Source organism: Carassius gibelio, chromosome A7, assembly GCF_023724105.1.
Source record: "Carassius gibelio isolate Cgi1373 ecotype wild population from Czech Republic chromosome A7, carGib1.2-hapl.c, whole genome shotgun sequence".
Lineage (NCBI taxonomy): Eukaryota > Metazoa > Chordata > Actinopteri > Cypriniformes > Cyprinidae > Carassius > Carassius gibelio.
The window spans coordinates 39,115,446-39,140,883 of NC_068377.1; the positions used below are offsets into that span (position 1 = coordinate 39,115,446).

The 25,438-nt window shown below is 36.4% G+C and overlaps 3 protein-coding genes across 9 annotated transcripts in view; all 3 read right to left on the minus strand.

The window, feature by feature from the left end:
* LOC128017810 (uncharacterized) overlaps window positions 1–6,189 on the minus strand; it is a 176,432-nt gene extending 170,243 nt beyond the window's left edge. For both annotated transcript variants that reach the window (XM_052603377.1, XM_052603383.1), the window contains exon 1: window positions 6,030–6,189. The gene's annotated coding sequence lies outside the window, so the exon portion shown is untranslated. The remainder of the gene's footprint in view (window positions 1–6,029) is intronic.
* LOC128017806 (uncharacterized) lies at window positions 345–6,115 on the minus strand. Of its 3 annotated transcripts, XM_052603368.1 has the most exons (5): window positions 5,968–6,111; window positions 2,571–2,608; window positions 2,283–2,409; window positions 1,694–1,748; window positions 345–1,464 (listed from the first exon to the last, which is right to left on the minus strand). In XM_052603368.1, exons 3-5 carry the CDS (start codon window positions 2,368–2,370, stop codon window positions 639–641), a joined length of 969 nt encoding a protein of 322 aa, XP_052459328.1. In that variant the 5' UTR covers window positions 2,371–2,409; window positions 2,571–2,608; window positions 5,968–6,111; the 3' UTR covers window positions 345–638. The 3 variants fall into 3 exon arrangements, with proteins under 3 accessions (XP_052459328.1, XP_052459329.1, XP_052459327.1); XM_052603369.1 differs by lacking the exon at window positions 2,571–2,608 and having other exon boundaries at window positions 5,946–6,085; XM_052603367.1 differs by lacking the exon at window positions 2,571–2,608 and having other exon boundaries at window positions 346–1,464; window positions 5,968–6,115.
* A 2,858-nt stretch (window positions 6,190–9,047) lies between the features above and the next one.
* Window positions 9,048–25,438, minus strand: part of LOC128017788 (serine/threonine-protein kinase par-1-like) — a 31,846-nt gene continuing 15,455 nt past the window's right edge. For all 4 annotated transcript variants that reach the window (XM_052603320.1, XM_052603323.1, XM_052603321.1 and 1 more), the window contains 5 exons: window positions 24,557–24,640; window positions 24,405–24,472; window positions 21,382–21,465; window positions 21,177–21,231; window positions 9,048–10,414 (listed from right to left, as the gene is read on the minus strand). In XM_052603320.1, coding sequence (XP_052459280.1) covers window positions 9,341–10,414; window positions 21,177–21,231; window positions 21,382–21,465; window positions 24,405–24,472; window positions 24,557–24,640 — 1,365 coding nt within the window. In that variant the 3' untranslated portion in view covers window positions 9,048–9,340. The remainder of the gene's footprint in view (window positions 10,415–21,176; window positions 21,232–21,381; window positions 21,466–24,404; window positions 24,473–24,556; window positions 24,641–25,438) is intronic.

The following is a 25,438-nucleotide window of genomic DNA, read 5'->3' on the forward strand; positions in this document are numbered from 1 at the left end:
AAAAAATAAAATAAAAGAAACCTTTCTTTGAGTATGATTTCTAGTATGATATGACACTAAATAACTGAAACCAAATCTTAGCACTAATGATGAAGTTTCTGTAAGTGAAGGGAGAGTCTTTACTGAAGAGACTAGAATCAGAAATATCAGAGGTCAGAGTTCATCTCACCTGCTCTTGACCTCATCCAGTGGACTGTGGAAATGAAAAGTACTACATGGATGATAATATTTCAAAAGTGTGAGACATCTACACTCAATACAATAAATTAAACCAGAAAGACCATTCAGATTTAAAGAGAATTACTTTATTTTTGTGTGTACATTTTAATACATCTTAGCGTAATGAAAGTTTTAAAAATAATAAAAATAAAGCAAAGTATATACATAAACAATAATAAAGAGCAAAATCAAGGTTACCACTGTAAGTTTCTGCACATCCAGTATATCTATTAAATTTATAATTCTGTTATACCTGATAGAGCTGATATAATAAAGTTTTTATAACATTAATCACTGGATGTTAATTGGATGTTTCTATCGTTCAGTACATTCAGATGTTATGAGTTGTTTTCTGTCAGCTGATGGAATAACAAGTTGTGTCTCAGCTGTTCAAATAGTTTTATTTCATCAGATTCTATTCAATTAGTTGATAGTCTTTGTTTAATTTGATCAACTTCATTCATCACATTCTGTAACTCATTAATTCCTTTCTTCATTTCATCAATGAATGTCTCTGCTTTTTTCTTGAACTGTTCTTCATCTATTTTTTGCTTTTGCGTTTGTTTATCTGCGGGTGTTTCTTCGAGGTTGTCATTGTCATTTTGCTCCTCTTTGTCTTCGATGATCTCTTCCAGAATTTTAAGCACAGAACTGATCTCAGCAAATATTCCTGACAGATCTCCAGTCAAATCTTTCTGTGCACCCACTGCTCTACTCCTATCTCTCTGGAAGAGCTGTGTTTTTTCAAAGCAGGAGGAGAAACGTTCACGTAGTTCATTGACTTTGTGCTCTGATAGCTTGGGGTTTCTCAGTATTTTCTGAGTACAATCATAAATCTTCTCTAGCATGTTAATAATAGGGCTGATTTTATACTGAAGTTCCTCAAGTTCTTTTTCTATGGTTTGTCTTGATTTTTTTTCCTGCTGTTCTTTCTTGAATTCTCCAATAATAAAAACAATTCCACCACCTGCAGCAGCACCAGCAGCAGCACCTACTCCAGCGGCAATGACAGAAGCCCCAAAAGTAAATGGAGCTAAAGCTAATCCTAAAACCATGCCTGTGATTGCACCGATTCCAGCACCGATTCGAGCACCGACTCTTCGTATATTATCATAAAAAGCATGTCTGTAATCTTTTTCAAACTCATTGACAACATCAGTCATTTTCTTTATATGCTCATTGCATTCAGGAGTAATTTTCTTATGGAGTTCGTTCAATTCTTCTCTGAGACGAATAATGTCAGATCTGGAGTGAATAAAACAGAAACATCAGTGTTTTGTAATAGAAATGTTTATATTTTAAATCTTATCTAGTTTATTTTGACACTTTATGCTACAAAAATTTATAAATTGTATTAATATGATTTTGTTTATATTGCCTTATAATAAATAAATTAACCCCATTAATGAAAAACTCTCTCAATTATTCTTGTTCTCTGAATCATGTGAATAACATAAAAACACAATTCTCTCACAGTTCTTCAGTCTGTTCGTCCATACTGGGTCGGCGTCTCGGTGGTTTCATTCTGGCTGCAGTTAAATAACACAAGTGAACACAGTTTGTGTGAGTGAACACTCTTAGTTATGTTTTAATCCTGTCTTATTAACATGTAATACGTAGTCAAGGCATTTACACACATTTTGATACTTATTGTATGTTGCAGAGCTAATAGAAATCATTAGAGACATATACTTGTCATTTTTGTTGTATTTATGCTTTCGAATGCATCAAATGTTTAACTAAACTTTAACCAAACTATAGCTCTAACGTTAGAACTTATTTTACTTTGTTTTTTTGTTTGTTTTTTAAAATAAATTATATAAATAGGTTGACTATTTACAGAAAACCGCTGTCCTCTTGTACATTATGCTATAAAATACACTACTGTCCAAAATATGGAGATAGTACGATTGTTAAGGTTTTTCTGTACTACCATAAAATTCAAATAAACAAAAAATTAAAAAGCAAAAAAATAAAATAAACATTTTTAAAATGGCTATTGTAATTCACAGCTATCTCTGCAAAATGTGGCTCAAAATTCAAAAAGCTATTTACTGACTCACATGACATTAAAGGACGATCTTTCATGCTGTCATCACTGGAGTCAGAGTCACTCTGATGGAGATGCATTTGCATACTGTCTCTTGACATGGTGACCAATCAGAGACGTGCTTTCAGATCATTCAAACCCTGCAGAGAAAGAGTGACAAATCAGGATGGGTAAAACATCTGTTTAATAGAGTTTAATTAAATGGATTCCCATTGCATGTTCTGTTTAAGAGTAATACGCTTTACTACAAACTAAATTTCAGACACTTAGCCCTTGATATTAATGGGCAAAATGTGTTTACCTGTAATAGTTCAGAGGCTGAGAAGTTGTCGTTCAGTACTATAAAGAAAAACAGTAGAATTTGTATAATTCTGAAAAGCTTGAGAAGCTGCCATCTTTCATTTTCAAAATCAAACATATAAAATGTATTGTGTTAAAGTGAAAGTTGATTAATTATACCAAGTTAACAATTTATTTTCTTAAAGTACTGTATAAAATTGTCTTTAGTTAAACCATCGGGAGCAGCGGGACATTTCCCAGTGGCCTGATGGTCATTCTGGTCTGCCGGCTGTCACTGTGCAGTCAATCAGGCTGACGTGCAACTGCAAATTAATTGAAGGACTTATGAATCTATGAATCAGGACATGACCCAACATCAGCAAAGCACTGCCTAATTTTTTTTATCCAGAGGCAGGCTTTACCTTAGTTTTTGTGACTTAGTTTTTGTGATTAAATTGTGTTAATGCAAAGGAGGAGCAGAGACGCAACGTATAAAAAGGAGAAAAGCCCTGGCCACAGACGCAGCAAGTTGCTGCACAATAGCCATGTTCTCCTTTAAGGAAGCAGGTCGGTCAGAATCACATTTATATTTACTAGGGATGGGACGGTTCACATGCTGGCACGAGCTGGGACCACTTGTTCAATACGAATACAAACACTGGATCAGTTAATTCTTTTATATAATGCATGCAGTCTTTATATTAATCGAACATCAACAACAAAGAAATCACTCACTGCTCTTGATTAAAAAGCTTTTGTAACTTTAATAAAAAATAATCTATAATAATTTATAGTCCAAAATGCAATAATGTTTTACACTTAATTACTTAACTAAATTTTTGTACCTAAAAAATAACGCCTATAAAAAAACATTGAAAGTAATTTTATTACTTGTTATTTTATTTTTTTATTTGTATCTTTAATGTATTGTATTCATTTGTGCTGTTGCTTGTAGTTAGAATATTCTTAATAATGTGATAAAATATATATATTTTTGAAAGTATAGTATATTTTTTAGTATAAGTTACTTACAATAGATAAAATCTTTTCTAAAAAAAAAGAAATATATATATATATATATATATATATATATATATATATATATATATATATATATATATATATATATGGGGATACAGTATTTTTTAAGTGCCAAATTGTTACCAGAAATTGTTTTTCCATTTCTAGCCTACAATATGTAGCCTAGTGTACAATGCTTATTTCTTTTGAAGGTGACGAAGGAAGCAACACTAGTGCTGCAAGTGCTCCTGCTGTTGAACAAGAGAGGGTGGACAGTTCAGCTTTTGAGTCAGAGCAGGACCCTTCAGCTAAAGTTTAAGCTATTAGCAAAACTAAACATGCTGGTTATACTCTTAAAAATATGTGCTTTTATGATTTATAAGGTTACCAGTACTAGGATTGTGATCAACATACAATTGATGTTTGCATAATTATATAGATTATTGAAAGTGCTTATTTCATATTGCAGAGAAACCAAATGTACAGAGTGAGAGAGAGGGGGATTAAGGGAAAGATGATAGAGACAGTGAATGCCTTGATACTTCATTTGATTATTTTGTCCGTTCACAGTCTAAGGATTTTGTTTATTTTTTTAAGTATCAACCAATCCAAACAACTGAAAGAGCCAAAGAGTAGTTCAGTCTGGTGGACACATGAATTGGGTGGTGACTGCAGAAACAGAGGTGGCCTGGGGTGGAGTCAGATTCCCTGATTTACTGTCCCAGTCCGCCACTGATGTCTGGTTATTTCTAGTCGTTTACTGAAGACACTGTCTGCATGGAGAATATGATCAGCCATCAACCCAGAAATTAATGATGCTTTCAAGTACTCTCGTATAAATCGTAATTACGAGTATACACAATATCGTGGGGAGCAGGGGCGTAGCAAGCTTTTCAAAAGTGTGGGGGATGGATGTGGTTTGTTTATAAACAATAAAAATGATGAACACATTGACAGAGGGGTACAAAATGCAGGGCTTAAAGTTCCCTGGCACTGTGCGGGATTTCCGGCTTGCAGCGTTTGGCTGGGAAAAAAATAATCCGACATTAAAAAAAAAGAAAAAGAAAAAAAAAAAATCATAAAAGGAGAGAAAAAAACGCCCACACAAAGCCTTTTCTCTGGTGGTATGAATAATGTAACAATTTACTGTTTTTAAACATTAAAATAATATACACTTTAATTTCATAGTTCTTCAACAGGTATGCAAACAATATCCCAATAATAGCAATTAGCATTAGTCTAAAAAACGAAATATAATACCGAAAACACTCGACATGTCAACAAAACGATTAACAGAACATCTTCCCAAACACATATCAAGCTTATTTAAATACATCTAAATCATAAACACTCATTCAAAGTACATGGAAAAGGGAGACGTAAATAACCATAAGTTCCCGCCTCCTAAGTACAAGCTAACCGATAACACCCCAAGAAAGGCGGGACTTAAGGCAGAACAGCCAATCATGAGCCGATCACACTCAAAGCCGGTGTCAAGTCTGAGAGGGAGGGGGGAGGAGGCAGCCGCGGCGAGCGCAGACACAGAGCGGCCAGAGAAACGGAGGAACGACTGTAGTAAGGCGTTTGTGCAAAACTGCGGGAAAACTGCAGAAAATGTGCGGGTGTCGAACCCTTCACTGGGAAAAGTGTGGGTGTTAAAACCCCCACATCCCCCACGGGTGCGACGCCCCTGGTGGGGAGCTCGGGATTTTTTTAAAGCCGTACGAGTTGTACGAGTTGGGGGCGTGTCAGTGATTAACACGGCGGAAAATACTGTACAATACTAAAGGTATTTAGCTGTGATATTGTCAGGCTTTTCTGTTAACAGCGCAGTAAGTTAATCGACGACGCGTAATATGGTGGTATTATAATAAAACAATGCAACTTGTAACAATAAAGTTGGCAGTGGCTTCGTAAATTAATTGAAAACATTAAAAACCGAAGTATACCTAATGCACATTTCTTTGTTCTTAATTTTCTAGAACAAGAGTTGAAGAACATTGCTGTATCTTTGTGTTATTAAATAAGAGAAAGTACTCCGCCATCTTGCTCCGACCAAAGTGACTTGAACGCACATGCCGTCATAAGCACAGGAGGACTTGAGCACCATAACTACGCCACTGGTTTAATCCAGAGGTTATGGTTGTAATACCATCTAAAATAACAAGTGTGACATTTTGGACAAATATTACAAGATGCACAAGTTGTTTAGTTATTTCAAATAAAGACTAACTTATATCAGTAATCTTTGTTTCGCCCCAGTGTGTTTAGTTTCGGTTTCGTTTTTGATCGCAAACATTATTTCCATGCATCACTAATAAATTACCCTTACAATTCCAGTTACAACTTAATAATGGAAACCTTAAAGTTAACAGACCCAGTCAATGAATAAACCCGACCTTGTTGCAGTCTTGATCGAAATTCTTATGCGTTTCGTCCCCTCGTCAACAATGCGATGAACCTGAACTTTATGTGCTGAAACGGTGAAACTGTGGATTACACGAAGATAACTAATCCATACAAATTAGTTTTAAACAGTTTTCCTAAAACAAAAAAACATGGCGTAAATCTACCCGACTGAAGTTAAAACACGAACTTATTTTGCTCCTCCCTCCTTTTCCTGTTTCCTGTTTGACGAATCACTACATCATATCGGTAGAAAATACTGCGCACAACAATAAAGAATAATATAAGAATATTTACTCATCTAAATACTGACTTTACAAAAACAAGAACATACAATTTGTACATTTAACTGAGTTACCCTAAAAGTGCATTTTGCTCAAACAATGTCGTTATACAGTAAAGTTTGCCAAATCTACGGTCTTCTTCGGATCTGGGTTACATTAAAATCTGTAGCCGTGGGTTGTTTTTCATGTCCACGGGTTGAAGCGAACACAATAATGTGATATTTAGAATTTGACCAGTGGAACTTCGCTACAAATGTATATTTTACATATATATCAGTAAACAAAACCATAAACCATTGTGTTTCTTAATAGATTAGATTCAGAATAGATTAAATTTGGTTCACAATATAAGTAAATTAATTCAGTAAAAATACTGCTACCCTTTGTCAGAATAGTCAGTAAAGCAAAAGACTACAGTCACCCATAAGAGATGAATATCTTCAATGATACATTTCTTTTTTTTAAGATTTACATTTCAAGATTTAGTAACCTGAAGGAGTTAAAGTAATAACAATCGAGAACTTATGTTTTACAAGGAATCCATCATAAGAAAAGAGTGCTCTGTTGTATAACTGACTAATATTCAGGTCAAAACAGTTTTTTAAAAAAAAAGATTAGTGTTTGTATAGAACGTTTCTGTAAATGCATATGAAATACAGTCGCATATGCAAAAATTATGCTTATGTATTTATTACCAAGATAGGAGCATTTCTTTATTTCTAACTGCTTGATTAGCTGTGCATTTTCAGCATGAGTGTGGATAATTTTCATTGTAGAGAAAAAGTGTTTTCAAGTTATGTTTATCACAGACCTTATTTTATTCATTATTTGTAAAACCCTGTTATAAAAACCCATTGGAAAACTGTTAGGATGTACCGGCAGCCAGGTGTAAATAAGACAGCAGGGAACAAATTAGGCAGTTCAGAGTGGTTTTAATCCCCAGGGTGCAAATATATAGTTCTCCAGAGTGTCCAACATAGCAGTCAAAAACCATACCAAAAAAAAAATAAAAAACCCCAAACACTTATGGAAATAAATAATTTACAATATACAAACAGGTGTAAGTTTGGCTATGCCAATGTCCATTTTCTCTCCTAAATTGGCTGCCTTTTAAAGCTTTGGCTCCGCCTATATTTGGAACATACCATGCATTTAACGTTTAATCTATTCAGTGCACTGCATCAGTGCCTAATGTTTCACTACAGTAACTCTTACTGGATCCATAAAGGATCATCAGTTACGTTTCTTAGTGTTTGGTGTGGAGTTTACATCTGTATCCTGTTATGGAAATATAGAAAGCAGACCACCAGTCTGTGTCAATTGTTTATTTGTATTTATTGATTTTATTCCATTTTATCAGTGAGAGTTTTTAAGCATACTAATCACACACTTGATTAAACTTATTTTTCATAAGGGTTGTTTTCTTTGCGTTTGATCTCAACATGCATGTGTCTCATGTTGCAAATCAGCTGAAAGGGGAAATATAAATAATCAATCATAACTAGTTATGACTCATTATGAATATTAAGATCTGCTGTAAGTATTTACTTGACCTCTCCGTTTCAACTGTCTGTCAATTCTAAGAACGTTACTTTCCTTGTTCAGGAAAATAACTTTCTTACTGTATAATAATACTCAGAGCATGTAGCAAATTTCAATTTGATATTCAGCAGATCTACAGCCTGAAGTAAACATCAGTTTCTTAGTTCTAACACACCTTTGTAAAAGGTGCACATGATACTTAATGTATCAGTTAATAAGACTAAGTTTGATACTTGCCAGTCTCTCCTGATTGATAAAGAGTCCTGATGCACTTCGGGGCTCCGGTTGATCTCTGCTGAAGTGAACTGATGAGACCAGTTTGAATCAGAGGATCTTGATGAATGAATAGTCAAGGCTGAAGCCTGTCACAAGTTTAGTGTGGTTTTAAAGGCTCTTAGCTCAGCATCTTCTCTTGGAAATCGTGAATCTAGAAGAACCACATGATCTGGTGATCGGTGATCTATAAGGGGGATGATGTCACACCCTCAGGATTTGAATGAGCCAATGAGAAATGGTATCTTTTGGAGGGATGTTTTACAACTCTGTTCCTAGTATGGTGTCTTGCAAATGAAATTAGATTATGGGGATCATTTAGATCATGAAAATACGAACTCATAGATACCAAACATCATATAGATGAGGTTTATGTGATCCACAGTAGCGTGCCGTGGGGTTTCAGTCAGGGCCTTCAGTGAGCAACTGTAAACTACAGACACTTACACATCTATCTTACACATCTCTGTAACAGCTAATATGCCATATGTATATAAGATCCACAATTTCAACTGTAGACTAGATGGGGGTGGATTCAATTCAGAGTAAATTTCCCTTCATGGGTCAGCAGGGCCGTAGCTGGGGTTAGAGGGGTCCTGGTGCAGGTTGTACAGTGGGCCCTCTCTGAAATTGTTTAATATTTACTGTATGTTCATTCTATTTATTTATTTGTGCTATTTACATGATGTTTACATTTTTTTTTAAGTTTGTAGGTGTCCAAAAACTAATTTAAAATAGCACTGCCTAGACTTCACTGTAAAATAAAATACACAGTCAAACCAAAATGTATTCAGACACCTTCAAAAGTGGATTTGGACACGACCTGAGTGCACCTGCGGTGTGCGCTTTACACTTTGTGTTTACATCATTAAGATAGGGCCCCTAGTGTTAACAGATAGTGTGCCTTTGGTTGCTAGGGAACCAAATGTCTGCTGAATGGCTACTGAAAGTGATGAAATGTGTGTGAAATGGAGATGGTTTGGGCGTGTTTTATTCAAAATTCAGTTAACATTAAAACAAGGCTAAGAACAAATTTATGTATTCACATGCTGTCCACCAGAGTGCTGTATCTTTGTATATCTCAAGTCATTAATACAGTATATGTTAACTGATATTTACAAAATAGAATGATTGCATATGTCACACGTCTTCTGTTGTTTGACTGTGTACAACATAGACATAATTCATTCTCAGCAAAACCCTTTTTCTTCACTCAAGCTCACAGACAGTTCAGATGGATGTAGTGTGTCTTTGACTGGTATCATATTTATGTGTTTGAACTCTCTAAATCTCTGTAAGCCCTGGCCACTTCTATATACTTTATTAGTTCCGTTTTTGTTTCTTTAATTTCCTTTGAGACATTACATAGATCTGTATGTGTTTTCCTCATCTTAGCGATGGACTTGAGTAAACTTGACGTGACCCTGTTTTGATCATTTACTTGTCCCTGTCTCATCTGGTGAATGTCTATAGAATCCATCACTATGAAGACCGTGTCAACAATGACTAATATTCCACTCAACACTCCTGTGACTGTGGCTACCGCTGTAGCTGCTGCGCGTCCTACTCTGGCAGTTTGAGCAAAAATTATGCCAATATTTGCCAGCAGACCTAGATGCACGAGTTCTGTGCCACACACTAGTCTACTTCTGCCTACATTGCATGACATTTGCACATTGTCAGAGGAGTCACTGACAAAATCCTTAAATTTTTGGACTGTTTTCAGTACCTTTCTCACTGCATTCAGTGACTCGAGAAGTGGTGTCACATCTGTAAAGTTCTGCTGAATTCTCTGAATATTTTCACGGAGTGATTTTTGTTTGACTGCATTGGTAATGCTGGAAGCAGCACCTGTTACACCACCTGCTACACCAACTCCAACACCAATAACAGTAACAATCAGAGATGCTCCAAAAGTGAAAGGAGTCAAAATTGCACCAACCACTGCAGTGATTCCTCCAGCTGCTCCAATCACTGAACCTGACAGAGTACCTATAGTGCAATTACGATGAACCTCCTCTAGTGAATCTGTTGTTACTCTCCACTCTTCAACTAAGGCCTCAAAGTTTGGATAGTGCTTATTGTAGGCCTCATCAAAGATCTTGAAGGATTGATTGAGCCTTTCTTCAAGGCCTGATGGAATCCTCTGGCTCAATTTTTTTACTGCATTGTTCAGGAATGGTTTTGCTAGAATCTCATCAGCCGAAGGTCTCTGTGTAGGGTCACAGCTGAGCATTTCTTGGATTAATTTTCGTAGTTCTTCTGAGTATCTCTCCGAGATTTGGGGGGTGTTTCCTCTCATACTGTTGATATGTTGAAAACGACGCTCTATGACATCTGACTGTGGAATAAATAATGAAAAAAAAAAAAAAATCAGTATAACCATTAAACCCTACTGAGCAAGCCTTATTTAACACTTTAAATACAGTTCAAGGCCCCGTCAATACGGAGACATGTTTCAGTGTATACACAATTTTTTTTTATTTATTTTTTTTAATCAGATTTATCATTTCGTCCACACGGATCTGGCCTTTTGAAAGAGTGAAACCGATATTTTTTTAAACCGGGTCCCAGAGTGGATAAATTTATAGAAAGATTAATAAATGTATTGTTCCATGTCCGTTTGTGTACCACACGCAAGGTTTATGAGCAAAGTCCATTTGTTCTTCTCCGTTTTAAGTGCATCTCTGTAGCAGAATTACAGCGCCACATGCTGGTCTGGAATGTATACTACAACGTTTTGTGGTTTCGTGTGGACACAGATATTTCTTGAGACGAGGAAAAAAAAAGATTGGATTGGGGTAAGCTCCGTCTCCGTGTGGACGGGGCCTAATTTGCTAATGATTAAAGGCAGGGGTTCTCAACTCTGGCCATCAAGCTCCACTTTCCTGTAGAGCTAGCTAAAAGGCTAATCAAACACATCTGAACAAGCTAATCAAGCTCTTCGGGATCACTAGAAAGATACTGACAGTTGAGTGGACCTCGAAGGCCGAAGCTGAAAACCACTGAGTTAAGGCACTAGGTATCTCAAACTAACAATTAAACAACTTTTTTTTCAGCTTTTATAAATCTAGGTCAATGCAAGTTAATAAATTTACTAACCAACTGAATATTTTGTTAAATCATGCTTTTAATAAAAAACGCATCATGATTGTCACGTGACACACCGCAGCTACTAACAGATGTATCGGTATTCGTTTTATTTAGTTTTTCATTTTTTATTAAAATATATACACAAACCTGCTTAGAATGCCAACTATCTGATATTTCGATTCTTCGTTTAAAAACCTTTATAAATTATCTTGATCTATAACAAGATGAGCGCTGCAGTTCAGAGTCCTGTCAGCCAGATTTAACGTACAGCACTTGAATTCCCCAGTTTCTCCCGAAATACATGAAAGTAAGTGGCTGTTGAACTGGACGAAGAATAGAGTAAACTTTATTGTTCCGCTATGTGTGTCTGATATATGAATAAAACACGTCGGCAAATTACATTTTATTCGATAGTTTTTGCTGCTTCCAATAGACATCAGTGTGTATTTTACAAACTACCAATGTATTGTTTTACAGTGATTATGTATATTTAAATGTATGAAACCTAAAATAAACATTATGTGGTTGAAAACACTGCATATTAATTGTGATATATGACAAGCGCTGAGCGTGTCCGTCTCTCGCTCAGTGCCAGCCAACGCAAGAAACCTGTTTGAATCTGGCAGTTCTGTGATGCCACTGAACATTCTAAATCATACTCTCAGGGGCACAGAAATAAGAATCCAATATATGCACTGTAAACCCTGATAAGTTCACAGAACTAAAAAAATATTTTGTAACAGATTACACAAAAACATTTAAGTGATGTTTTTAAATGTTTTAAGTTTACATAAACTTGAAAAATTTAATTCCAGTTGCCTTAAATTATCTCAGAGTTATCTTAAATAGTTATATTTCTGAACTTATAATTAGGGAGTAATTCACTCATAATTTTATCTATTTTTCAACTCCTATAATGTGGGAAATACACTCAAAATTAGGCTTTTGCTGTCCATCCTCAGTCTAACCACAGGCTCTACTCTTCACCACAACGGTAACACTACAAATCCAACATAACATAAACCTTTGTAAAATCTAATATAATACAACATTTATGTATTAACGTATGTCCCTCTATGTTAATCTTGTGTAAAAACACACAAAATAACACTTAATTTCTAAATTTATTTTCCTTGTTTTCTGATGCAAAGCATGCTGGGAACTAGAAAACACAATCATTTTAAGTTCACCTCACTACAACAAATTTTTGAGTTAACAGAACTTATTTAAATTAAGTCCAATGAACTTTCGTTATTATTTGAGTGCAATTAACTAATTTCATTTGATTAATTTCACTATTCGGTTTTACAGTGTGGTGCAATAATGCTCAAAATGTTAAAATGTAATTTACATTTTAAATTATTTTTGTTAAAATATATCTGCCGACATTCGGATTGCCAACCAATCAGCAAACAGCAGCTGACTGTGACCCCCAGCAGTCTATTATATAAACAGATAATTTTTGATTGCACATTGCTAGCTAGCAATATGTCGCAGAGCTCCTTTCTTAATTTTTTTTAGCAAAAAACCTTGGTTTGATGGACAGCCGGACACAAGGCCTAACGTTACACCTGATGTTTCTCCCTCCCCAGGCCCAACATCAACAGACAGTGTTGCCAGAATGGAAATGTCCAAGTATCGTACCAGAAGTTCAAAATTATCGTATTTGGAAGAAATTTATTACATTTAACAATTAACTACATTTTGACACGACCTGCAAATTACCACTAGGAGTATGGTTGGATGGAAGCAGTGCGACAAAAATACTATCCCATAATTTTGCACAGTAATCTGACAATAAATGTGGCACACCCAGATTTTCATATGTACACCCAGAGTCTCTTTTCTGGCTACACTACTGCTATATATACTAAATATATATATATACAATACAAGTGCAAGGTTGGGGGTTCGATTCCCCGGGAACACATGATAAATAATCGATAGCCTGAATGCACTACTGTAAGTCGCTTTGGATAAAAGCGTCTGCTAAATGCATACATTTAATTTAATTTAATTTAAATTTTTACATTTAAATACACCTTTTAAATAACAATGACATAATTATTTTACAAGAGAAATTTAATTCATTTAATGTGCAAATGGATTCTACTCTCCAGCTATTTTTTTTCAAGGCAGAGACATTGAGTAGGGACCCCCAATACAAACTATGTCAAACAGAGCTACATACTAAGCATAAAACATTTGATAAAAAAAAAAAACTAACCATATTATAGGGATTTACAGCTGTGGCTGTGTTTATGACTCGTTATTACGACGGATCTGGTATGTACAGCGTTTCTAATGTTCATGTTTGTATGTGTACTGCTTACACAAATATAGCAAATGCAGTCTTTATATGCTTTCCTAACTACAGCTAGTCCAAAATGCAGCAGCAAGAGTTCTTACTAGAACCAGGAAGTATGACCATATTAGCCCGGTCCTGTCCACACTGCACTGGCTCCCTATCAAACATCGTATAGATTTTAAAATATTGCTTATTACTTATAAAGCCCTGAATGGTTTAGCACCTCAGTATTTGAATGAGCTCCTTTTACATTATACTCCTCTACGTCCGCTATGTTCTCAAAACTCAGATCCTTTTCCTATTTGGCGCCTAAACTCTGGAATAACCTACCTAACATTGTTCGGGAGGCAGACACACTCTTGCAGTTTAAATCTAGATTAAAGACCCATCTCTTTAACCTGGCATACACATAACATACTAATATGCTTTTAATATCCAAATCCGTTAAAGGATTTTTAGGCTGCATTAATTAGGTAAACCGGAACCGGAAACACTTCACATAACACCGTACTTTCTACATCATTAGAAGAATGGCATCTACGCTAATATTAGTCTGTTTCTCTCTTATTCCGAGGTCACCGTGGCCACCAGATCCAGTCTGTATCCAGATCAGAGGGTTACTGCAGTCACCCGGATCCAGTACGTATCCAGACCAGATGGTGGATCAGCACCTAGAAAGGACCTCTACATCCCTGAAAGACAGCGGAGAACAGGACAACTAAAGCCCCAGATACAGATCCCCTGTAAAGACCTTGTCTCAGAGGAGCACCAGGACAAGACCACAGGAAACAGATGTTTCTTCTACACAATCTGACTTTGCTGCAGCCTGGAATTGAACTACTGGTTTCGTCTGGTCAGAGGAGAACTGGCCCCCCCAACTGAGCCTGGTTTCTCCCAAGGTTTTTTTCTCCATTCTGTCACCGATGGAGTTTCGGTTCCTTGCCGCTGTCGCCTCTGGCTTGCTTAGTTGGGGTCACTTCATCTACAGCGATATCATTGACTTGATTGCAAATAAAAACAGACACTATTTAAACTGAACAGAGATGACATCACTGAATTCAATGATGAACTGCCTTTAACTATCATTTTGCATTATTGAGACACTGTTTTCCAAATGAATGTTGTTCAGTGCTTTGACGCAATGCATTTTGTTTAAAGCACTATATAAATAAAGGTGATTGATTTCTGGGCCTGGAACGTGATAGTTGCGTTGCTGTCTAAGCCAGGGTATCTTAATATCTTAATATCACCGCTGCAAAAAGGAACATTTAACAGTCTCAAAAATGCAATGGAGTAAATAATATTATATTACATTATCATCTGAGGGTGTTTTTGCTTATATTTACATTTTACTATGATATTTTTTACCCATGTTTTGACTGCGCTATGTAGATGATGTTATTAAACAAAATACTTTTAACACTGTTAAACTGGAAAAATTAATCACCTGCGCTAATGTACTAATTTTAACAGCACTAAAAATGATCTCTAAAATTTAAAATTCAAGGAAAGTTTTTACTTACAGTTAACATGATCTTAAAGTGTAACTAAACCCCTGGTCAGAGCCTGACTCCACCCACTGGCAATATTTGAAAAATGCTGAAAAGTGGGCAGATCACAGCGGAGATAGAAGGGGACGAACCGAGGGCGGGGCTGAGTGAGTGCGGCGGATTGATTGACAGCTGCTGTCATAGACGCTAAAATGGAGAGTGACTGTAATGACGCAAGTAGCTTTGCAACAGAGCGATCATTTGAAGTAGAGGACTTTTCTCACCTACTTTGACCTGAAGTGGAGGATGTCGAGGTGTCTGTTCATATCAATTCGAGCAACTGGCTCAAACTGCGGTCTTAACTCCCGCATCGCGTCGCTTTTCAGCGCGAGCTGTGTGGAGAAGCCCATCTCCACCTCCATTGCGTTGGAGAAGCAATCCCGTGCAAAATGCAGTTTGCACACTCCAGCTCTAGGCGGGAACTCACGGTCTTCCAGACCAAGTGCATGCAACCACTGGCGCCTAATTTTAAAGTCTGCTGGAAAACTATGCAGTCCAGCAGTGCGGTCACAACCAGCAACACACCTACGTACCATCCTGAACACTGTACTAAATACAGATAAATCTACGCTAACTTGAATATCTAAGTAACTATATAATTGATTTCCTAAATAGATGCTATAATCCTGATCCTGATCGTTTTCAATACTCGCAATTCCAACTCCTGGCTCACTACAGTGATTTTGATGGAACAAGATGGTTTTATACTGCCAGGGGCGTGGTAGCTCGTACCAAGGGGCATGGTGAGCTGGAAACTGCTTACGTCACCTGTCACCGCTTACGTCACTTGCCACCGCAACATCCAATAGGAAAAATCAACTGCAGTAGCCACCGTTCAACCTGAAGAGGGCAGCACTCAGACGTTTTTACACCATATATTGTAAAATTTCAAACACTTTATACTCAAATGTCAAAAAAGTTACTCGAAACAATGAACAGCACTAATAAAGCCCCATTCTTATAGATCATTAACTAAAAAAAGTTGGTTTAGGGTTTAGTTACCCTTTAAAAGTAAGTGAAGACTGTGTTTGTAGAATGTAAAAACTAGTGTAAATGGACCCATTAAAACCCCTCTGGTTCTACTCAACCCTGTCCAAGCGGGATTCAAACCTGCGTTTCCAGCATAGTTGTCAAGTAACAAAGTACAAATACTTCGTTACATTACTTAAGTAGAAATCTGGGGTATCTATAATTTACTTGAGTATTTATTCTTCGGCCGACTTTTTACTTCTACTCCTTACATTTTCACGCAAGTAACTGTACTTTCTACTCCTTACATTTGAAAAATAGCTTTGTTACTGCTATTTCATTTCGGCTAGTTTTCATTCCGGCTTGTCATAATAAAAAAAACAAAAAAAAACCTATCAAGATAAATCACGCCATCCGGATATACTTTATACAACACATACTTTAATTACACTTCTTTAAATATACTTCATTTAATCATACGTACTTTATACATACACTACTGTGCAAAAGTCTTAGGCACGTTAGTATTTTTGCTTAAAAGAATGGTGTTTGGCCAGTTATTTATATATTTTGCTGAAATCTTATTCTTATTCAAGATGGCCGCGGCGTGAGTGAACATGTGTCAAGCTCTCCTCAAGCATACTTATTGCTATTATAGTAGCTTTGTAAGATCTCCTCTTTTTTCTTTTTGGACTGCTTTTCAATACATTGGCGTTAAAGTTTTTCATACAGCCACACGTTTTCTGCTGTTTGGATTACACGATTGATGCAATGGATGAGTCACAGATCTCACTCCAAACTTTGTGGAACGCCATTACACAGTAAGACTGATATGCTGGCGCATTTTGATGTAAAAATGGACGTCATTCATAGCAGACTGACAAGTATTCAGAATTCATTAAGTACTTTGGGAGATTAAGTTAATTTGTTAGAACAACGTGTTGGGGCTAATGAGGACAACGTGCAAGTATGTGTCGCTTGGATTCAACAATTGGAGATTGGATTCTACCTGTTGGACAAAGTTGACAATTTGGAGAATCGAAGTCGACGTTCTAATCTCCGCTTTGTTGGAGTTTGAGAGGCATCAGAAGGCAGTGATATTGCCGGCTTTATGTCCCGTTTGATACCACAGCTTTTGGGACAAGACAACTTTTCCACTCCGCTGATCATTGAATGGGCTCATTGCTCTCCGACAGTTCGTCAAAGCGATAGAGACAGTCCTAGACCTATTATGATCAAGCTCCTTATTTTCCAGGATAAAGTGAAAATTATTCGCATTGCGAGGGAGAAAAAGAAGCTAGAGTACAACGGGACACGCTTATATATTTATTCCGGATTTCAGTGCTGACCTGATGAAGAAGCGTAGGAGCTTTGATCCTGTTAAACGTAAGCTTCGCGAACTTAATATGAAATACTATCTTAGATATCCTTGCACGTTGTGTGTTTTTGTTGATGGCAAACAGCAGAGTTTTAGCTGCCACAAGGATGCTGAAGCTGTCTACATGTCATCTCAGATTTCACCAGGATAATTTAATGACTGTCTGAAGAGAGGCTTGATTTTTGGGATAACCAAAGTTTGTTAGTAGCATAATTATTATTATTGTGTGGAGGTAGTTTTGTGATCCGAAATATTATTTTGGAGCGCTGGATTCTGTATTACCTCACACAGAGCTACTGTTTGGCATATTGCCTATATTTTTCTTTGCTGTTTGAGTTGAGCTGATGAGATGGTTTTTGACCTATATTATTTGGTTCACTCACTGGAATGCCCTGGAACAGGGTCTCTGGGGCAGCTGGGTTAGATTTGAAGGGTGTCGTGTTTATATGTTTCACATTTAAATGTCCTGTTTGTTTTGTTGTGATCAGTTTATTTGATAGTTTTTGCACCTTTGTAATGAATTTTTGGATTGTTATTTTTGTTCTTATATTTGACCAATATTAGTTATTTTTCAAGCTGGATAAGGTGAAGGGATTAAAAATCATTCACATGAATAATAGAATATTTATTCGTGTGTGGGTTGATTTAAATAAGCCTGATATTATCACTATTTTCGAAACATGGCTTAATAGCAATGTTTCAGATAAAGAAATTAAGTTAACCAATTATGTTGTCTACAGATCGGATAGGTGCTCCAGGGGTGGAGGTGTGGCTATATATGTTTCTACAGGTCTTGTTTCTGAATTAATTAAACCTTCGATTGATCCTTTATACTTTGAATGTATTGTTGTTACATCATTATCATTAATCATTAATCATTAATTTTGACAGCACTATAATGTTTATTGTAAATGGACAACCATACAAGAGTAATTGTTACTAAGCCTGCACCAATGTTCTTGTCCATCGCCCTCGCAGATTCCTGCAGCTAATCTTGGATGTACATTTACATTCCATTAAAGGTTATTGATGACAAGCCTCTGAAGTTTGACTTTTTGCACCATAACAATACTTATTGGCAACTAGTCATCATATCTCTAGTCCTTTAATGTATTTGCATTGTACTAAAGTGCATTCATTTTAAATGGGCATATATGCAGCTGAAACGGGTAGCCTTGTGCATCCCAAATTTTTCAACATGAACATTTTAATATAACATTATAGTCATTATGGCCTTTAGAAAGATGTTTTTTGAGGAGGTGGGGTAGTGCACAATAGGCCCCTGTAGCGTGACCTAAGCTTTTGTTCTTAATGGCATTTTTTCCCTTACATTACTTTTACTTTTATACTATAAGCAGTTTTTTAAACCAGTACTTTTACACTTTTCCTTGAGTAAAAAGCTAGAGTTGATACTTCAAATTCCTCAAAAGTCTTTTTAAACCCTATTATCTACACTTCTACTTGAGTAATGAATGTCGGTACTTTTGACACCACTGCCAGCATGGGAGGCTGGCACTCTTACAAGGACCCTAAAGACTACATCCTCTAGTGTAGGGCTGTGCGATATTGAAGAAAAATACAATATGTGATACCTTGTTAATAAATGCGACATTCAATATGCGATTCAATATTGCTTAAAGTGTGTAAAATCAATTTACATTATATTTGAAAATATATAAAAAATAGAATTATATAACCAATTTGTTTTACATTATTTCTTGAAAAAAAAAGAATCAGTATACATTTTAAAGGGACTAGCAGGGTTTTAGCATTACAAAAAAGTTATGTCAAAAATCTGAAAATGTGTTTGACATTTAACACTTATTTTATATCATTGTAACTTTGCTTTCCATACACTTAATTTCTTCATATACCACAGCAAAAACTATAGTAATAAACAGTATAGTATTCAGGTACAGAAATGTAATACGTGTAAAATAAAACGGCATAGTGTTGACAGTATGAATTAAATTTAGATGAACCCTTGTTATTAGGGGTGTAACGATACGCGTATTTGTATTGAACCGTTCGGTACGAGGCTTTCGGTTCGGTACGCGGTACGCATTATGTACCGAACGGTTCGTTGGACTAATTAATTATATTTGGAAAATAAAGAAAAAATTGTGAAATATAATGATATGCGTTCAACAAGGTAGCCCAATAACCCAAACGACGTAACAGGCAACGCCCCTGACACCCCCGAACAAGAAAAAAAAAACACCAGCTTATATGTTTATGTTAGGCTACTCAGGTCAGGCGTTCGCTCACTCAGTACGCGCTGAAGGCTCGTTGCAAAATGGCCAATGCGTTTAACAGACCACAAATAGAAGATCCTCCAATAACCAACAGGTCTGGTGTTTGGGTGCACTTTACCAATCGATCGGGGCATCCAAACAAGCACGGTAATCAAAATGGACTAGTACTGTACTGTGTCGGAATTTCCTGAGCAGTACGATTCAATTAACAGGCCTGCACGTTATAGAAGAACTGTTATAAATAGAACGTATGCACGGGCAGTTTTGAAAACTCCACCTACTTTGCTCGTGGCATAGTGCAGCGCAAATCGCGTTGTATCTGAAGGGCAACGCTGAGCCCAGGATCCAGCGCCGCGCGTATCGCGTCCTGTGTGAAAGACCCTTTAGTCATTTTGCAACGAGCCTTCAGCGTGTGCTGAGTGAGCGAGCGCCTATAGTGGAAAACGCATGTTTTAAGAACATTCTTAATGTAATTTAGCCCCGTTACTATATTCCTTCACGAGCCCATTTCAGCCAGACCGTAATTCCTGCTTTGTTCCAAAAAACATAAGCCCTATAGAGAACCAATTGAGTAAAAACACACTCAATATAAAGAGTTATAGAGTTCCATATGAAAAGTTACATCTTTGTATTTGTTCATAACTACTACAACAATATAACATTTTCAATTTTTTTTAATAAGGAGCTGTTTTTGTTTTATACAGTATGCTGCTAAGAAAACACCATAGAAGATGGGTAAAGAATAGATCATTGTTCAATGTAAAAAAAAAACAAAAAACATACTTTGTTGCCAATTTGTTCTTTTTGCTGTATCTAAAACGTACCGAACCGTACCGAACCGAACCGTGACATCAGTGAATCGTACCGAACCGAACCGTGAATTTTGTGAACCGTTACACCCCTACTTGTTATAGCTGTTTTGTTGTTTGATTAACATTAGTGACATATTCAGCAGCACATATTCATAGGCTGCTGTCCTTTTAAATCTGACTGCACAGATTCAGTATAATGATACACATCCAATTTATTTATCAGCTATTTACATTCATTTAAAACATAACCGACTCCCGTTTATGAGAATGATCCATCAAGACAGGTACTATTAACATAATTATGTGTGTATGTGTCTGTTCAAACATAAGGAGGAGATGCAAAAGATCTGTATCTGAAATGCATCTCTCTGTGTGTGTGTGTGTGTGTGTGTGTGTGCGCTTCAAGAGTCAGTCAGACAGCAAAAAGTTGGTTTCATTGCACTTAGCCTAACTCTTTGTAACGTCAAGTAATTATCAGCTATATGCATCGAACTAAAACTTTGACCCTTTGCAACATTTTGATTTAAGTAGTCTATTATTAAAATGATTCAGATATTGCACACCTTTGCGATATGCATATTGCGATATTTACATTTGCGATATTTCGATAATTTCGACATATCGTGCAGCCCTACTTTAGTGTGTCGCTTTTATATATATTTTTATTTTATTTTTGTAATTTAAATGGGCTTGTTTTAATACAGTGCTTTTTTTTGAAGGAAAAACAGAAATACTCACCCACACATCCAGCATGCAGAGATCATGGAGCAACCATCCCATGGACCAGATGTCACTACAAAGATCGGATAACAATGAAAAATAAATAAAATAGCTGTTTAATTGCATTATTTTACACAACGAAAATAATCAACCTTTTGCAAACACTTTGTAACAACTTTAACAAGTATATCAGAATTTCACATTCAACATACAAAAACCAAACCTTTTGGACTTATATTTATTTTTCAGAACTTCTGGACTGACATACAGCTCTGTACCCACTACTGATTCTGCATATGCATCAGCTCTGAAAAAAGAACACACATTTGAACAGAAAGATTACTTTCACATTTAATGAAAATGTGTGTATATGTTGATGTGGGGAAAAGCGTTTTATCATAAAGTCTGCTTTTATCATAAAAATATGACTCATCCAAAAATATGAGTTTTTTTATTTTTTATATCTGTCTGAATGAAGTAGAATGACTGACTCTGACATGTGTTATATATGCAAATTATTGTGTCTGCACAACATGATAACAGTAGGGAAAGCATGGATAAAAATCCCAATTATTGGACTGAATGTTTACAAATTTTGGTTCAGTACTGATACAAATGCATGTAACACCTACATAAATGTGAAGGTTACAAAGACTATCAGGAGCAAAAAATGGAGTTCACAGGGTCCAGAACGATGTCCTCTCACTGAACGTGATTTCAAAAAATGAATATTTTCAGGGAGACATTATATTCTGATAATTAATTGTACAGAATTTTCCAAACTCAACAGCACTTTAAGTTTTTATCCAACATAAGCCGATGTGAGAAAGCAGTGGTTGGTAAACATACATGACTGTTTCATCACAGGGTGTCAGTGCTCTAAACTAGTAATCATGACGTTGAAGTGTTTGTGATATCTGATAAATATTGATCTATATTAAATAGAGATTTAGTGACCGAACTAGAAATTATATCACAATAGGTCTAAGAAGAATCCAATGCTGTATTATGGAGATGCTAGGAGGTAAAGAAGTGGAGGTGGGTGCAAATGTCTGTGCAAAAGACTGAAGAGCATGCGTTGATTGGTCTGAAATAGGGTTGTTGTTTAGAGTAGGTGGAGAAACTGATCAGCTGAGTGATACCTGATATGGTACTGTAAGCCTGTATACTGTACTGTATGTTTAAAATAGTATACATGTAATCTGGGCAGTGGGCAAGTGGTCTTCTTGAACTAGACTTGAATTCCATTCGGTCACTCCTTTTATTTTGTAATTGTCATATTCTCTCCATATGTGTATATCTAAGAAATAATTGCTTATTATCAGCCTGGGGGATCCATGCCTTAAAGGGTTAGTTCACCCAACAATCAAAATGATGTCATTAATGACTCCCCCTCATGTCGTTCCAAACCCGTGAGACCTCCGTTCATCTTCTGAACACAGTTTAAGATATTTTAGATTTAGTTCCTCCATTGAAGCTGTGTGTACGGTCTACTGTCCATGTCCAGAAAGGTAAGAAAAACATCATCAAAGTAGTCCATGTGACATCAGAGGGTCAGTTAGAATTTGTTGAAGCATAGAAAATAAATTTTGGTCCAAAAATAGCAAAAACTATGACTTTATTCAGCATTGTCTTCTCTTCCCTGTCTGTTGTGAGAGAGTTCAAAACAAAGCAGTTTGTGATATCTGGTTCATGAACGAATCATTAGATGTAACCGGATCTTTTTGAACCAGTTCCCCCATTCGAACTGAATCGTTTGAAACGACATGAGACTGAGTCATTAATTACATAATTTTTTGTCAGGAGAAACAGGCTGGATTCAGTTGCGGGTTTACACTGAGATTTATTGAAAGCAGATAAGGTGGCCACCTGCTAATAAGCCAAAGGGGTGACAAGGGGTGTTTCTGAGGGACAATGTGGGACACTGCCTTGCACGGCGGTGCCCCCACCCCATGGGCAGACTCACTGATAATGGTTTACCCATTTCTAGCACATACCACCTTACATGGTATATTAATAATGCCATATTCCCCTAAACATGTGTAATTGCTGATGTACTGTATGCTTATGACATAATCGACAAATGCACTTCCACCTACGATTTACTTTAGCTATTTAATTTTATTTATTTTTCCTTACAATTTATTCACTTTAAGAATAAATTACTCCTCATATACAGCATTCGCGTTGAACAAAAGTGAATGATTTGTCCAGGGTTTTTTTTTTTTTTCTCTCTCATGTTTTCGTAATGTTTGGGAAGCCAGAATGCGCATGCATCAACAGAAACGGTTTGTTTGTTTTTTTTCAGCGAACCGTGCCATCCCTATTACCTCAATAATCAATCAATTACAGGCCTAAAACAATCATGCCCGAGCAGACGGATATTAGTACATCTCATCACACCGACACCTGCGTCTAAATCAGTTGTATGGTCTGGTTTTTACTCTAAAACAGTTGCGTCAAGTAAATGTCTCGTCTGTTTCTGGAGGTGCGCGTGCAGTCAGCGGAGAATCGCACCTCCCCAACTCGCACTGGAGGCTCGCACCTTTTTTTCTCAGATGAATTGGGCTTAAAACGTTGTGCGCGCACACGCTACGTGGGACGGGTGGTCACCCTAAAAGCAGATGAGACAAAACAGATGAGTATCGTTCCACAGTTTAGCTCGCTCGACAGCAGAGACCGGAGGAGGCGAACAATTATGGTTAACAACAGAGAAACAAGGAGGGTGGGGAAACTCAAATCAAAGTCACCGCATACATGGTGAGCTGTCAAACCATCCAAACACACACACACAAACACATTCACAACCCCAAAAGGCAGGTGATTAGCCCCGAGTCCCTACAATTTGTATTATTGGGTGAACTAACCCTTAAGGATGCATCTTAAACTGTTTATGTTAAAGTGTATGGCAACTGAGTCCCTTAAATCCTAAGCTTTCGCCACATCCAAGAATTGCCAACAAGTCTTTCAATATAAACACTTCCCTATACTGTAGTTGAAATCTATAGTAGTTTGCCCATTGCTCAGATTGCATGCATACTATTTTAAACACATGGTATATTATCTAATTTCTTGTATCTTATTTTATGATAGTAATCAGACCATAACATAAATATATTTGGAAATACTATAGTTAGAATTTGTTTAGCTATCGCAGATAAAGTGAAGTATGACTGAAATAAAGATCTATGTATCTACAGTATATATAGTATATGTATCTATGTAGTTAATTAAGTATTTACTTACCTTTCCAATCCCTTTGAGCATCCAAAATCTCCAAGATTGACGTAACCATCCTCAGTAAGGAAGATATTCTACAGTGACAACAGAAATTATTATTATTTCATATTATTTGGTTTGGTGACTAATTATTTATTGAGCTTTTTGTCAGTGTTTACCTGTGGTTTAATATCTCTGTGAATAATATTCCTCTCATGAATATACTGCAGAGCCAGACAAATCTGAACAAACCAGTCAAGAATCTACACAGATGATAAACATGGAGAAAGCAGCGAGTGGATTAGTACAGTATTTACTAAGTATTTAAACATTGCAGACCTATGTATTTGTATTTTATTTCTTTTCAGCTATCACTTTAAACCCTAAAAGGCTGCATCTTTACTCTTACAAGGTTTTTCGAGTCTTTCATCAGTACTAGGGTACAGGCTGCCCATTAAAAAGTGTACCGATATACTGTAGTGTGGTCTGGACTTCCTCAGTACTTTCCATTTTAGTACTAGTAATGAAAATATGGGCTACATGTTACTTTTTTATGTGTTTTTTTTTTTTTTTTTTTTATGTGAAAGCATCATCTGGGGCTCTGTAAGAATATATTCAAGGGGGCATGAACTGAGAAATCTGTAAAATAAGAAACTAAGCAGAATTGAGTACAACTAAGTGTAATATTCTATGTCCTCCATAACTCTGCTCTGACCCTTCTTGGCACTGACTGTACAAGTTCATGACAAATTTTCACATCTGTCCTGTTTAACTCCTGAATTAAATGCTCTGGTCTATAATGGGGAGTTTTGCTCAGCTCGTCTCTACAGAATCCCCCACAGCTGCTCAAGAGTGTTAAGATTGACTGAAATATAGAAGGATTTTCACCTCAGGAGAATCAATATCTTCACTGTCATGTTAAAAAAAAAATACCCAATAATGCAGGTAATGAGGGTAGGGTAGCATCTTCAGTTTCAGGTTTTTGTATTACATCACACAAGCGTAAAATCGTGAAATCAGAGAACACGTGCTGAGATATCGCGGTGGGTCAAACAATGAGT

Bases quoted from the DNA above. Each gene is read 5' to 3' on its own strand.
- LOC128017806 (XM_052603368.1), bottom strand. From the start codon at position 2,370: ATGTCAAGAGACAGTATGCAAATGCATCTCCATCAGAGTGACTCTGAC. The intron at 1,749-2,282 runs GTGAGTCAGTAA...ATTTAACTGCAG, and splicing joins AGATCGTCCTTTAATGTCAT to CCAGAATGAAACCACCGAGA. The intron at 1,465-1,693 runs GTGAGAGAATTG...TATTCACTCCAG, and splicing joins GACGAACAGACTGAAGAACT to ATCTGACATTATTCGTCTCA.